Genomic DNA, 14,155 nt, shown 5'->3' on the forward strand with positions numbered 1-14,155 from the left:
CAAGGGCACAGACAGAACCTACATTAACTTGTTCTGTTCCTTAAGTCAAGCATGTGTGGTCCTTTGGAAGGGGGGGACCTCAAATGAATGTAGTTTGGCCAGCATTGGCTACGTTCTCCAAAACTTGCCACCAAGGTGGACAATAAGGTCCAGCTGGGGCTGGTGGGAGGGAGGTGCTCTAGTGGGGGCCCCAGGCTGGAAGGAGCTGGCAGACAGGCTTCATACCTGGGTCAAAGTGAAGAGATTAAGGCAGTCAGGTGTGGTAGCACACACCTGCAATCCTAGCATTTGGGAGGCTAAGGCAGAAGGATCCCGGATTGGAAGCCAGCTCGGGCTGTATGGAGAGGAGGTACCCCTGAGATTTCCTGTGGGGAGAAGCAGGTTCCAGGGCCAGTGACAGGCTGCCCACAAAGACACAGTAGTGTCCCCCATGGACACTGTCCAAAGCAAAAGCGGTGGGTCCCTGATCTTGGGAGGGCCAGTGGTTATCCCATAGTAGAGATGTTGAACCCTTTGGTTTTGGACCACACTGCAAGGTTCACAGGAGAACTGCACAATGGAGTTATCAAAAAAAAAAAAAATAGTTTTACAGTTTGGGGGTGGGCCACAGTCACAGCTTCCGTGTGGTCCATGCACTGCAGGTTGGACATCCCTGGTAGAAAGGGGGTGGCTTTCAGGACAGTGAAGGGATGGCGGTGGCCAGTGTGTTCCTGAGTGCCTGGCTCCCTCCCACGCTCTGGAGTTTACTTTCAACTTCACATGTGAAGGAGGCCCAGGACCGGCGGCATTCCCATTCTGACCCTGACCTTGGGCCTGTTTCCCCTCCCCCAAAGCCTACCCCTACTCAGGCTTGGGGGGGTCTGAGACCACCCCTCAGATCCCTCCCGCCCCCCTCCTCCCAACCTGGGTGGCCAGGGCTTGGCAGAGGCAGAGGCGGAATTTGTCATTTGGCTCAGCTTTATGGGTTTGTGCTTGTGTAGGTGGCAAGGGGACAGGGCTTGGTGACTGGAAGGGCATCCTGGGGCCCCCATGAGACCAACTCCAGGCCAGGTGTGAGCAGCTCTCTAAGAGGTGAGGGACGACTCTCCCAAGCCCACCAACCACCTGCCAGGTGTGCTACACCGACTGTCGGCCCAGCACCGATTCTGCCTCCACCTCGGGTTCAGGTGCTGGGGACCTGGCCTGGGCACCCAGCACCTCCAGAACCTTGAGGCTACTAGACCCGTCGGTGTTGGCAGGCATCTGCTCAGAGTCCCCTTCAGCCTCCGCATCCTCCGCGTCGCTGGCCCCGCCCTCGGCGGCTGGGTCCGATGGGGTGTCCTTAGAGTGGCGCAGGCAGCAGTAGGTGGCAACGGCCATGAAGATCCCAGCCAGCGCCACCTCAGAGCCAGCCAGGTAGAAAATGATTTCATAGTTCTTCAGAGCGTCCACCAGGCGGCCTGCGGGGAGGGTAGGAGGTCTGATTTGATGGGACTCCCTGGTGACACCCAAATGTCCATCTGGGGTGGCAGCACTTTACATTGTACAGGGCACCCTCACTCCTATGCAAGCCCACAGGTGACTCACGGTGGGTGTGGAGTGATGGGGTGGTGGTGGGGACGGACCTGGCTTATCCTGACCCCTGGTGCCTACCAACTCTTCCTCTTTCCACTCACCTCCTGCTCTTCAGGGACTTGATGAGCTCAAAATCCAACCCAAGGGTCGCGGACTGAGCCCTCCCCGCACAGGCTGGGAGAACGAGCTCTGCCTGGACTTCCATCTTTTCCCCCAGATTCATAGGACTTGTGTATTTGGGGAAACTTTTTTTTTTTTTTAAATCGGGGCTGAGACTGAACCCAGGGCTTCACACATACTCCAGGCCTTTATGTCACCTGCTTAGGGTGGCTGAGTGGGAGTCCCAATTGGTTTCTTCTGGCGATCCCCCCCCCCCCCCGCCAAGCATTTCCAGGAGCTAACTGGCCGTGGGGCAGAGTACGCCCACCAAGCTGTCTTCTGATCAAGCCCCTTCCCCCTCGTCCCTGGAAGCTCCACCTGGGATAGTGGGAGGGGGCTTCCCAACGACTAAGGGGTCCCAGGCCTTGCCACCCTTCCCCCTGGGGGGGCGCACCGGCCGAGGGCGGGCCTATGAGCACGGCCACGGCTTCCACGAGCAGCACCAGGCCCAGCGCACTGGGGAAGCGGGGTGCGCCCACGGTGGCCATGAGCACCTCGAACTGCAGCGCGCCCACCATGCCATAGGAGAGGCCGAAGGCGATGCAGAAGGCGACGAGGGTGCCGTAGGTGCGCGCGCGCGCGCTGCACAGGTCCGTGAGCCCGTTGGCCAGCAGGGCCAGGCTGAAGAGGTAAGGGACGTGGGGCCGCAGGCGCGCCAGGCCGGCCAAGGCGCCGCACGCCGGCCGGGCCACGATGTCCACGAAGCCCACGATGGACAGCAGGAAGGCGGCCTCGGCGTCGGGGACGCCCGCGTCCTTGGCGTAGTTCACCAGCAGGATGGCGGGCACGAAGAGCCCGAGCGCCATCAGGAACTTGGTGAGCACGTAGACGACGAAGGCGCGGTCGGCGCACACCGCCACGTCCAGCAGGCGCCGGCGCGTCCGGCCGCCCGGGGGCCGCCTCGCGCGTGCCGTCGTCGGCCCCGGGCGGGCTCCGCGCCTCCCGCGCGCGCTCGGGGCGGAGGCGGGGCCCGGGCCCCGGCGGCGGCGGCCGCATGACGGCTCCGCACGCGCAGCAGTGCAGCAGCAGGCCGCCGAAGAGCAGGAAGCCGCCGCGCCAGCCGAAGCGCTCGAGCAGCAGCTGGCCGAGCGGCGACAGCGCCGACAGGAACACCGGGCTGCCCGCCGCCGCCAGCCCGTTGGCCAGGGGCCGCCGGCGCTCGAAGTACAGCCCCAGCATGATGAGCGACGGCTGGAAGTTGAGGGCCAGGCCCAGGCCTGCGGGCGAGGCGGCGCCGCTGGGCCGGAGCCCGGGGACGGGGAGGGGAGGGGGCGGACCCGGGGAGTGCAGGGAGCCACCCCCCTCCCCATCCCGCGTAGTGGGGAGGGCCATCGTCGAGGAGCGCCCCTCGTGGGACAGTGGACCCGGGGCAGCTCGCAGAGGGGGGCCCCCATCTCCCCCCACCGCCTCCCGCAGGAGAGCCGGGCCCGCGCTCACCTGTGAGCACCCCCGCCGTCAGGTACAGCTCCAGGAGGCGCGTGGCGAAGGAAGCCAGGATCATGCCCGCCGAAGCCAGCAGCCCGCCCGCCAGCATCACCGGGCGACAGCCAAAGCGGGTCACGAGGATGCTGGACACAGGACCTGTGGGCAAGCGGGTCACGGGGGACGCAGGCGTACCTCGGAGTTCTAGGAGATGGCCTCAAAGGGACAATGGCACCTTGAACCCCCTTGAGAGACCCAGAGAGGCCAGTGTCCGGCTGAGGTCACACACTTCGACTGGGGCGGATTCGGGGTGGTGTCTGGGCCACTCGTTCCCCGGCCCTCTTGAGAGGCCAGAACTCAAGCAGAAGAGATGGCTTCCACTCTTTTTTTTTTTTCCTTTTTTAAAATTTCCATCTCCCTACCTGACCCGGTTTGGGATTCCTAACACGGGGCAGCGATGCTCCCAGGATTCCCCCAACTGCCGCCCACCCCCCATGCCCAGAGAGAGAACTCCAGTATTTGGGCTGCGGGAGAATGCTTGGTGCTTAAGAGCTCTTGTTCTCACCGGTACTGTAGCCTGCTGTAGCTCTGTTGGCGGGAATAGACCCCCACCCCTCCTCGCTGCCCCTCCCCCCTCTTTTTGGTGCCAGGGCTTCTGTGCCCGCCAGCGAGCAGAGATGCATCTCCTGGTTCCAGATCCGCCCCCCCCCCCATGCTGGCCTCCCGAATACGCCGGGCGGGGAGGGGCGCTGACCCGTGCCATACAGCATGGCTAGCATGATGGAGGACACCCAGGCCGTGTCGCTGTAGCCGGCACCAAAGTCGCGCATGAGGGCACGGAAGAAGACGCTCACGGCCTTGGGAAAACCGTAGGCGAAGCCGGTGACCACGAAGCAGGCGCCCAGCACCACCCAGCCCCAGCCTCCGTCTGGGGGCCCCGCACCGCGCCGGGGGCCACCGGCGCCCATCGCCACCACCTCTGCTGGGGGAAAAGGAAGACAAGAGCGAGTGGCTGGATATGTAGTCCAAGGGGGGGGTGGGTAGAGGCTTGTAAAGGAAAACTGAGGCCCAGAGCTACCCACCAGAGCCCTTTTAGGCTACAGAGCCGGGAAGGGAAACCAAGTCCCCTTTCTTGCAAGGGGCTGTGAGAGGGAAGATACACTGGTGTTTCCCACCTGAGATTTGACTTCAGGAATGTTCCCTCGCCAGGGCTTGGGACCTAAGGACGGTAGGGAAAGGTGTAGTGAGTGGTGGAGCCCAGCAGCCAGTGTATGCCCACATGTGCATATGGGAGCTGTCAAATTACTGAGCACATGAAGCTTTGTAGACAAATGAACCAAGCCCAGAGGGACAGATGCCAACTGCAGAGTAGCCCTATACCGTGTTCCTAACTTTTCTTTATGACCAGGAATGGCTGTTGTCATTAAAACATTAGAGAGTCCACAACGTTCGAGGATGCAGGCCTTGTCTCAGCACTAGGGTAGCCAATGTCTAATTTATGCCAGCTCCAGCCAGGGGTTGGTTCTGTGTGACTGGGTCAGATCCCCTCCCCTGGCCAAGCCTCAGTTTACCCATTAGTAAAGACAGGTAATTGAGCACCCCTAGGCTAGCTGGAAACCTTGAGGAAGAGGGGAGTCTGTTTCCCATGGAATAGGTGAGGACTTTTGAGGGGGCACCCTTACAATCCAAGTAGCCCCTGGCCCCTTCATCCTTAGACAAGGTCACTGTCTCACTGAATAGCACCTAGGGTCGAATGACAGGTGAGGAAAGTGGACAGCGCAGGGAAGTTCACAAGCGCTGGGCTGCCTGCCCTTCCAGGCCCAGGGTTATGGCAGCCCCCTCCCCAGGGACGTCTAGCTAGGTTGTGGGTTTTCATGCCTGTCCCCCTTGAGACAGCTGTGAGGACCGGTTAGCTCTCACCCTGCACTCACCAGGTCTGACTGTTGGCTTAGGGTCCAACCTCACATCTCCTGAGGCCGGCAGGGAGGGCCACATCCAGCTTCATGAAGTGAACCAGCAGACTCCCGGCTTCCAACTGGGCCCAATGCACCCTCGGTGACTCCTTCCCCCAGGGCCTGGGGCTTAGAGTCCCCTCACTCCACCCCTGCTAAGAAGCTTTTGCCCAGGAAAACAGGAATGATACAAGCCAACTGGGTCTCACAGTGGGTGGGGTTAAAGAGAGACCCTCGACCTCCTCCAGGTGGGGACACCCAAGTCCTGCGCTGAGGGTTCTGATCTGGGGCTGGGGGCACAGCCCTGCCCCGTGGAACCCACCAGCCCAATCACCTCAGGCACCATGGAGTCGCTCCCTGCCCCCACAGGCCACATTCCAGGAGGGGCTCCTGGCTTCCCTTGGATAAAGTTAATCCAGGCCTGAGCCTGGCCATGAGGGGGTGGAGGGGCCAGAACAAAGGGCCCTGTGTCCCAGGATACCTGAGGGGAACAGCCACTATTTCCTGGGTTGACTGTTGGATATGGAGGTACTCAGGTGGAGGTCTTGGAGTGGCCCTAACAGTTTGCTCAAAACAAAGGAATGGGGCTGGAGAGATGGCTTAGCATTTAAGCGCTTGCCTGTGAAGCCTAAGGACCCCGGTTCAAGGCTCGGTTCCCCAGGTCCCACGTTAGCCAGATGCACAAGGGGGCGCACGCATCTGGAGTTCGTTTGCAGAGGCTGGAAGCCCTGGCGCGCCCATTCTCTCTCTCTCCCTCTATCTGTCTTTCTCTCTGTGTCTGTCGCTCTCAAATAAATAAATAAAAAATTAAAAAAAAAAAACAAAGGAATGAAGGTAAAATTGGCCTCCCAGGAAATGGCAATGACCTTCAGAAATCCCACACTCCATTCTTCTTAAGGTGGGGGGGCTTCCATCCGGGAGCCTCTGTCCTCTGGCACAAATCAAGACACTTCCATTTACGCTACTATGACCAATTCCTTTATTTTTCTTTGTTTACAAAAATTTAACAGGAACATGATTGGGACAGGGAGCGGAACAAGGGGCTCCTCCCCTCTGGGCAGGAAAGGGAAAAAGAGGCTGGGGTGGGCAAGAGGTTGGCCTCCTGGGGAGAGTCTCCAAATCCCTGGAAGGAATAAGTTCCTGTCCCCCAATTCTGCCTGCTGTGTTGCAGCCCCAACCCTGGAAGCTGCCAGGCTGAGGGCAGAGGGGGAAGGACAGTTCCCTGGGTAATAGGGCCTGGCATCTTGGATTCCTTGCTGCTGCTGCTGCTGCTGCTGTTGCTGCGGCGGCGGCGGCGGCGGCTGTTGTCACTGCTGGCCAGAACAGCGCTGGGCGGGTGTGCTGGGCCACCTCAGGCCCTGGTGAACGACAGCACCTCAGCGGATGAGGGGAGCTGAGCGGTCATTGGTGACGGTGGGGCGCAGCTTCACGGTAGCAAAGGGATTTGTGCCCCTGTGTGGGGAGGCTGGGGTGAGAGGGGTCCAAATCCCCACTGGCTGTGGGCCTGAGGAGGGCAGTGAGGCAGGTGGCCAGTCATCCACTTCCTGTCTCCCACCTGCATCCGATCACCAGCTCCCACCTGGCCTCCTGCCCAGTGGGGACTCACCGTGGGAAGAGCTCCGGGGGGTGCTGCTCCCAGGACATAAGTTTCTGCAGGGCAGAAGGACAGGGTCACTGGGGAGGGGCAACTCTAGCCCTCCCACCGTTCTGCACCCAGCACTATTCTGAACTGGAAGGCCCTTGCCGAGCCCAGCCTGGGGATGTGGCACTGCACAGCCTAGAATCGTTTGATTCGAGAAAGCTTTTGAGTTCTGCAGAGGTCAACATCTTGGGGCCACTGACCGCCCCTCCAGGGAAAGGTCAGGCAACAAAGTGGTCCCAGCCCAGCTCCATGCTTTTCCACCTCCACCGTCTCCCCCCCCCCCCCGCCAGCGAGAGGGGTGGCCCAGGTCCCCTGCTTGGTGACCCACCAGTCTCTCTGCACAGAGCCAAAGACAGGCAGGGCTCACCTTGACATCTGTAGCTGCCCCCATGCTGCCCACACTGTTTCTCCGACTGCCTGGCAAGGGTGTGGGTGAGGGGCTGGGCGCACGGCTGGGGACACGGACCGGAGCCCGGGAACAGGGCTGGCCATCCCAGTACTCTGAAGATGCTGTAGGGTTGCCCGGCCGATCCAGAAGGTCATCAAGACTGTGGCTGCCCCGGAGGGGGTAGGACCTGAGTCACAGCAATGGGGAGGTGCATGCTGGTGTCCCCATCCCAACCGCTGAGCCCCTAAGTATCCATCCCTCACCCCTGCTGCTAAGTGGGAGAACTCCCGAGAGAAGGCAGAGAGATTGACACAATGAACTTTCTGAAGAGGACTATGGCTGTCTAGGGGTCAAAGGGGCCAGGCTCAAGAGCCTGAACCTCACAAAGTCTTCCTTGTAGCAGAGACCCCAGAACACTGGGGTCCCAGCCCTGCCCCTGCCCACCCAGGTACCTGGAAGGCATGTCGTTCAGGGGGCTCATAGAGGTCATGGGTGCCATGGGATTCAAGGAGTTCACAGGGTTCATGGACACCTCCTCCAAAGGCTTCACATAGGCCTCAGGGAACCAACCGCTCCTGCCAGACAGAGGCCAAGAGTCCCATGACAGAAGCTCATGGTCACAGAACCATGCAGGGGAAGGAAGAGTGGTCACTGCTCAGGACTGCTCTGCTCCAAGGGCTTGGCTTCCAGTGACCTGGTTCAGTTACGAAGGAGGTCTTTTCTAGTAGTCAGGGCCTTACAGAGCCTGGTCCTAACCCACCTGTCCAATTTCATGTCTCACCAGGGGCTGGGGCATCTGAGAGAGGAGAAGGAACTGGAGTCCCAGACTGAAAGCACACTAATGATGGCGCCTCAGCCCCAGGCCCTCTGGTCCCTCACCCCTACCCTGGGGTGCTCATCCTGGCTTTGGAGCCTGCCTGGGCTGGTGGCCCACACTCAACCAGTTAGTGTAGCAGGGCTGTGAGTAACCCCAGGGACAAAGTCCATCTGTAACTTTTCAGTGTCCCCAGCCAAGCTGCTTGTGCATCACCTGGGAAAATGTTCTCCAAAGAATTGATGCATTTCCCTAAGTAACTCAATACATTTTCTAACAACAGAAACGGTCCCTGTGATCTCCCAGTCCCAGGGGGGGACACACTGCCTACCACAGGGAGTCTAGGACACAACCATGTGCCCAGAGTAGTTGGACAGCGATGTCTAGAAGGTTGTGTATAAAGACACCAGAAGCAGCCCACACAAAGGTGGGGTGTGGGTCTGTATGTGGGACCCCTACCGTCCAGGGTTTCTATCACCTCTGCACACTTGAGCCCCTTTTGCTCCTGGTCCACAGGGTTTGGGCTCAGTGGTGACCCCAGCACTTAGCACCTAATGAGGAGCCATTCACCACTCACCCACTCATATGGGCAGCAACCCATGGGCCACTATCTACTGGGACATAGGGCACCCATCAGCTCAGCACCCAACTCACCAGTCACCTTCAGTTCATGCAGGTGTCCCTACCCTCGCATCCTCCCCTGTCCTCCCCATCCAGTCCTCCATCTATCCCTCCACTACCACAGGCATCCATTCCCTTCATCCCTGGACCAGTGTCCACCTTCCATTGACCGCCATTGGCCACCCAGCCGTTCATGGGTAGTGCCGCAGCCATGCCTCTTCATGTTTCCGCCTCTATACCTCGCATCAGCCTTGGGGAGCACTGAGGTCTCAGCTGGCTCGGTCCACCCCTTCTCCCACAAGGTCAAGAGCCCAGCGCACTCCCGCGGTCCCGCTAACTCCATTTTGCTCCGCGCTTTCTGTAGGCTCAGCACGTGTCTGGCCCCCTACACGTGGGCACAATGGACTGTGTAGATTCTCTGAGGATGTGCTCTGTGCAAACGACTGCAGGGAAGGGCGCTTCCATGCACCTCCCTGTGGTCTCCCAGCTAGCTCCGTGCAAAGGTGGACGCAGAGGAGCGCTGCCTCCTCGACGGCCAAGCCAGCAAGCCATGCCGTGGGATTTCGAACAGTTCTTTGCTTTGGGCAAAGCCCATCCAATGCATCTCTATCCTTCTCCAGACCCCCTGCTAGGCTCATCCAACTTCCCCACCCCCCACCGAGGCCTGAAAAAACTGAGGCGGGACGGTGGGGATGGTGGGGTAGGGGGCAACAGCCTGGGACGTGAGCCTCGGAGGAGTTCAAGCCCTGGCCCGGGAAACTCCACTCACGTGGACGAGCCCTCCAGCTTGCCATAGAGCCAGCCATTCTGAGCCTCGGGCACCAGCACCTCCACGACGTCCCCGGCCGAGAAGCGCAGCAGAGTGTGGTTGGCACCCTCCGAATGGGAGACCAGGGCGCGGACTCTCCGGGCGCCACCGCCTCCCGGGCGCTCGCCGAAGGAGTTGGACCGCGAGCGCTGCGCGCTGCCCGGGTGGAGCGAGGCTGCGGGGCGGAGAGCGCAGCAGTTCTCCCGGGCAGGTCTCACCCTCCGTCCCTCCCGAGGGAGCCCGGTCCTCTCGGGCGCGGGGACACTCACTGGCCGACGGCGTCCGGGGCAGGGACCGGCGATCTGGCTCCAGCTGGGACGCGGACCTCGCCTCGGCGGGCTCGGGGCCGTAGGAGCCGGAGCCGTGCCGGCTGCGGGGGGCGCCGAACTCTCCCAGGGGCCTCGGGGGCTGCGGGGGGAGAGGGTAGGGGCGGGTGGGGCGCGAGGGGCGTGGCCGCGCTAGGCCCGCCCCCAGCCCCAGCCCCAGCCCCAGTCCCAGTCCCAGACGTCGGCGTAGGGGTTGGGGGCGCGCAGACCCGGCCACCACGGGGGCGCAGAAGCGGCGCCGGGGCGCCAGGGAGGCGCGGGGGGCGCGGCGTAGAGCGGGGGCGCGAGGGGCGGCAGGCTCCAGGCGCTGGGCCTCAAGCCCCAGGGCCCCGCGAAGGGCAGCGGGGGCGCGAAGGGCGGCGGGGGTGGCCAGGGCCTCACCATGTCCAGGCGGGTGGGCGTCAGGCGGCCCGAGGGGTAGGGCGGCCCCAGCGCGGACCCCAACAGCCCCGGGGAGTGCGCGCGCGACGGGCCGCGGCTAGACTCCGCCTGCTCCTTCCACAGCAGCACGCGATTCTGCAGCGTCCCCCGGGCCTGGCCGGGTGGTACAGCGTCAGGCTAAGGACCCCCCCCCCCCCCCACGACCCTGGGGCTCCACTCTGGCCTCGAGGCCCGGAGCCCTGCAGGCTTGGGGTGGACCAGTTCACTCCCACCTTGCGCAACCCTTCTGTTACAGGCCCTTTGATTTCCCTTGAGGGTCCTCCCCTGTCTCTCTCCATCGTCCTCCACTTCAGGACTACCTATGGTAAGCCTATAGGCCTGGCCACACTGGTGGCCCTGTTCTTCTGGCTTGCAAAAGATCGGTTCAGAGCTGAAGAGATGGCTTAGTTGGTTAAGGCGCTTGCCAGTAAAGACAAAGGACCTAGGCTCAATTCCCCAGTACCAATGTTAGGCTAGATGCACAAGATGGAGCATGCATCTGGAGTTCCTCTGCAGTGGTTAGAGGCCCTGGCACACCCATTCTCTCTCTTATCTGCTTCCTCTCGCTCTCTCCCACCCTCCCTGTCAAATAAGTAAATTAAAAGATGGGTTCAGACATAGTGTGGCCCCAACTGTGACTAAAGAACCCAGCCCCAGGCTGGAGAGATTGCTTGGCGATTAAGGCACCTGCCTGCGAAACATAAGGATCCATGTTTTTGACTCTCCAGATCCCACATAAGCCAGACGCACAAAGGAGAGGCACGTGCAAGGTTGCATGTGCCCACTAGGTGGCACAAGCATGTGGAATTCGATTGTAGTGGTTGAGGCCCTGGCGTACCAATTCTATCTCTAAAATAAAAAAAAAAAGTAAAAAAGAACCCAGTTCTGCTACTTACCCAGGACCTATCTGGAAAAACACATTCCTTTACCTAATAGGTAGCCTGAAGTCAACATGGGAGCTAAGCATAAGGTACAGAGTGGTAAATGTCTTTTTTTCTTTACTATTTTATTATTTATTTGCAAGAGGAGAGAGAAAAAGAATGGGTGCTCCAAGGCTTCCTGCCTCTGCAAACTAACTCCAGATGCATGCACTACTTTGTGCATCTGGCCCTGCATGGGTACTCATGAATTGAGCCCTGGTCATCAGGCTTTGCAAGCTAACACCTTTAACCACTGGGCCCTCTCTCCAGTCCCAGAAGAGTAAATTTTTGTTGGCATCTTTTTGGGCTCTGGGGTCCAGCTGAATCTAAAACCCACTTTGTGGTGGTGAAATAACAGGTCCTTTTCTGTTTCAACTAGTTTTTGGTTTGCTAAAAATGGTCTTTCAGAGTCGTGCATGGTGGCGCACGCCTTTAATCCCAGCACTCGGCTAGCAGAGGTAGGGGGATTACTGAGAGTTCGAGGCCACCCTGAGACTACAGAGTGAATTCTAGGTCAGCCCTGAGCTAGCGTGAGACTCTACCTTGAAAAAAAGAAAGAAAGAAAGAAAGAAAGTAAAACAAAACAAAAGGCCTTTCAAATTACCATTTTCCTGGCCATCCTGCAGCCCACAGGAGCATGTCTTTCCTAGTGTGCCCGTCTGTCTTGAACACTTTCATGGACAGGGACTTGGGGTGGAGGGCTTTAAATGGCAAACTTGCTGTGTTTGGTAGTCATGGGTTTTTATTTCCTGTGTCTTATGCTGGCAAGATGTCCTGGGGATTCGCTTACCTGAGACACTAGCTCAGTTAGGGCTGAAGTGAATGAACTGCCTTGTGCATGTAAACCAACAATCCGAAGGCTGCACACTGAGCCGGCACCCCACTCCCCAGATTCCCACAGCCAGAAGCCAGGATCTACAGCTCAGAACTGTTGGGATTAGTCAACCAGTCTATTCCAAATTTGCTCATGCCACCCACCCCTGTCTAGCCCATTCCTGACCACAGAAACCCCAGGTCTGTTGGGCTCAGGCTGGTGTGTGCCACCTTTTCTTGGGAACTGTGAAAAGTAAAACTTCTCTGTGTTGTCACTTTGTCACCTCTATACATTGAATCCCAGGGATGATCAAAACATCCCACTGGCCAGCTATAAAGTGTTGGCCCTATTTCTGCTCAAATACCCAGTCTCAGGCCTAGCTCCAGTGTGTTACCTTGGAAATAAGAACAGCTTTCAGGGGCTGGAGAGATGGCTCAGCAGTTAAGGCACTTATGGGAAGCCAAAGGACTCAGATTTGATTCCTCAGAACCCATGTAAGCCAGATGCACAAGGTGGTGCATGAGTCTGGAGTTCCTCTGCAGTGGCTAGAGGCCCTGGCATGCCCATTCTCTCCCTTTCCCTCCCTCCCCCCTCAAATAAATAAATAAAATTTAAAAAATAAAAAGGAGCCAGGCGTGGTGGTACACACCTTTAATACCAGCACTTGGGAAGCAGAGGCAGGAGGACTGCCGTGAGTTTGAGGCCACCCTGAGACTCCATAGTGAATTCCAGGTCAGCTTGGGTTAGAGTGAGACCCTACCTCGAAAAACCAAAAACAAACAAACAAACAAACAAATAAATAAAAATAAGCTGGGTATGGTGTCACATGCCTTTAATCCTAGAACTTGGGAGGCAGAAGTAGGAGGACTGCCATGAGTTTGAGGCCAGCCTGAGACTACACAGTGAACACATAGTCAATGTGGGCTAGAACAAGACCCTACCTCAAAAAAAAAAAAAAAAAAAAAGCCTTACCGCAGCACCCACAGTACAAGAATCTCACTGAGTCCCAATCTGAGCAAGCTTGGTGTTACATTTTATAAAACAGGGCAATTTAGAAATGTGGATAAAGGTCTAGAGATATGTCTTAGGGGATAAGGAGCTTGCCTGTGAAGCCTAAGGACTCATGTTTGACTTTCCAGGTGCCACATAAGCCAAACACAAAAGGTAATGCAAGCATGCAGGATCACACACGTGTACAAGATGGTGCATGCATCTAGAGTTCAATTGCAGTGGCAGAGGCCCTGGCGTGCCAATTCTCTTTCTCTCTTGCTCTCTGATAAAGAATAATAAAAATATTTTTTAAAGAAAAGTAGAGCTGGGCATGGTGGCGCACGCCTTTAATCCCAGCCCTCGGGAGGCGAGGTAGAAGGATTACTGTGAGGTTGATGCCACCCTGAGACTACATAGTGAATTCCAGGTCAGCTTGGGCTAGAGTGAGATCCTACCTTGAAAAAAAAAAAAAAAGAATTGTGGATAAAGCAAAGTTTCCTTCACTTCCCTTCTCCCGGGCCAAGCTTCATGCCTCATCCGCATTATCAGTTCAGTCCCGATGGGATACCATGATCACCTGCATCTTATAGAAGATTCTGAGGGTAGAAAGTTCAGTGGACGCCTCAGGCCTCAGGTCTTGCATCCAGGAAGCGGTGGAGGGGGGTTACGAGGCTCCTAGAGCAGGACCAGCCACTAAGGGTGACGTGATAACGACACCGACTTCCACGTCACAGGGACAGCTAGGCTACAGTCACGAAGGGGACACCTGTCTCTCTTCCTGCAATTGTTAATTAGCATAAAAACCCAGAGACAAGCCCCTGTTTCAGAGACACAATCACCTCTGCTGGCCATGGTTTAAGGTGACCTCTGTCCAAGTTGGCGAAGCTAGGACCACAGCACCAAGCCCAGCCTGGGCACCACTCACTACTTCCCCCTTGCCCTTCCTACACCGGGAGGCCCGTGCCTGGGAAGAGCCAATGTCGAGCCGAAGCCATGGAAGAGACTAAGGTAGAATTTAAAATGTGGACAGTACTTGCCCAGTGTTCTTTTCAAAAAAAAAAAAAAAAAAATTAAAATGTGGGTGGAATGGAAAAGCCAGGCAAGACCTCTAGGCTGTAAATGAATGGATGCATTTGACTAAATAACATCATTTTTCACATGGCAAAACTTAATAAAGCCAAATGGCCTGGCATGATAGCACCTGCCTGTAATTCCATTACTCAGGAGAATCACTGTATGTTCTGTGCCAGCCAGGGCTACTACAAAGCAAGACCATGTCTCAAAAATTAACTACAGGGCTGGAGAGACGGCTCAGCAGTTAAGGC

At 57.9% G+C, this 14,155-nt stretch overlaps 2 protein-coding genes across 2 annotated transcripts in view; both read right to left on the reverse strand.

Annotated features, from left to right (window-relative positions):
* Positions 1–939: 939 nt before the first annotated feature.
* Slc16a8 (solute carrier family 16 member 8) lies at positions 940–5,178 on the reverse strand. The gene is given in 7 exon segments (XM_045153132.1): positions 940–1,439; positions 2,108–2,670; positions 2,672–2,930; positions 3,151–3,294; positions 3,890–4,114; positions 4,311–4,354; positions 5,067–5,178. Coding segments are annotated over 5 exon segments (1,503 nt in total). The 5' UTR covers positions 4,104–4,114; positions 4,311–4,354; positions 5,067–5,178; the 3' UTR covers positions 940–1,116.
* A 918-nt stretch (positions 5,179–6,096) lies between these two features.
* Baiap2l2 (BAR/IMD domain containing adaptor protein 2 like 2) overlaps positions 6,097–14,155 on the reverse strand; it is a 35,890-nt gene continuing 27,831 nt past the window's right edge. The window contains exons 8-14 of the mRNA XM_045153028.1: positions 10,068–10,220; positions 9,630–9,768; positions 9,322–9,535; positions 7,570–7,692; positions 7,097–7,304; positions 6,694–6,737; positions 6,097–6,539 (exon numbers count right to left, since the gene is read on the reverse strand). Coding sequence (XP_045008963.1) covers positions 6,464–6,539; positions 6,694–6,737; positions 7,097–7,304; positions 7,570–7,692; positions 9,322–9,535; positions 9,630–9,768; positions 10,068–10,220 — 957 coding nt within the window. The 3' untranslated portion in view covers positions 6,097–6,463. The remainder of the gene's footprint in view (positions 6,540–6,693; positions 6,738–7,096; positions 7,305–7,569; positions 7,693–9,321; positions 9,536–9,629; positions 9,769–10,067; positions 10,221–14,155) is intronic.

This window comes from Jaculus jaculus, chromosome 6, assembly GCF_020740685.1.
Source record: "Jaculus jaculus isolate mJacJac1 chromosome 6, mJacJac1.mat.Y.cur, whole genome shotgun sequence".
Classification (NCBI taxonomy): domain Eukaryota; kingdom Metazoa; phylum Chordata; class Mammalia; order Rodentia; family Dipodidae; genus Jaculus; species Jaculus jaculus.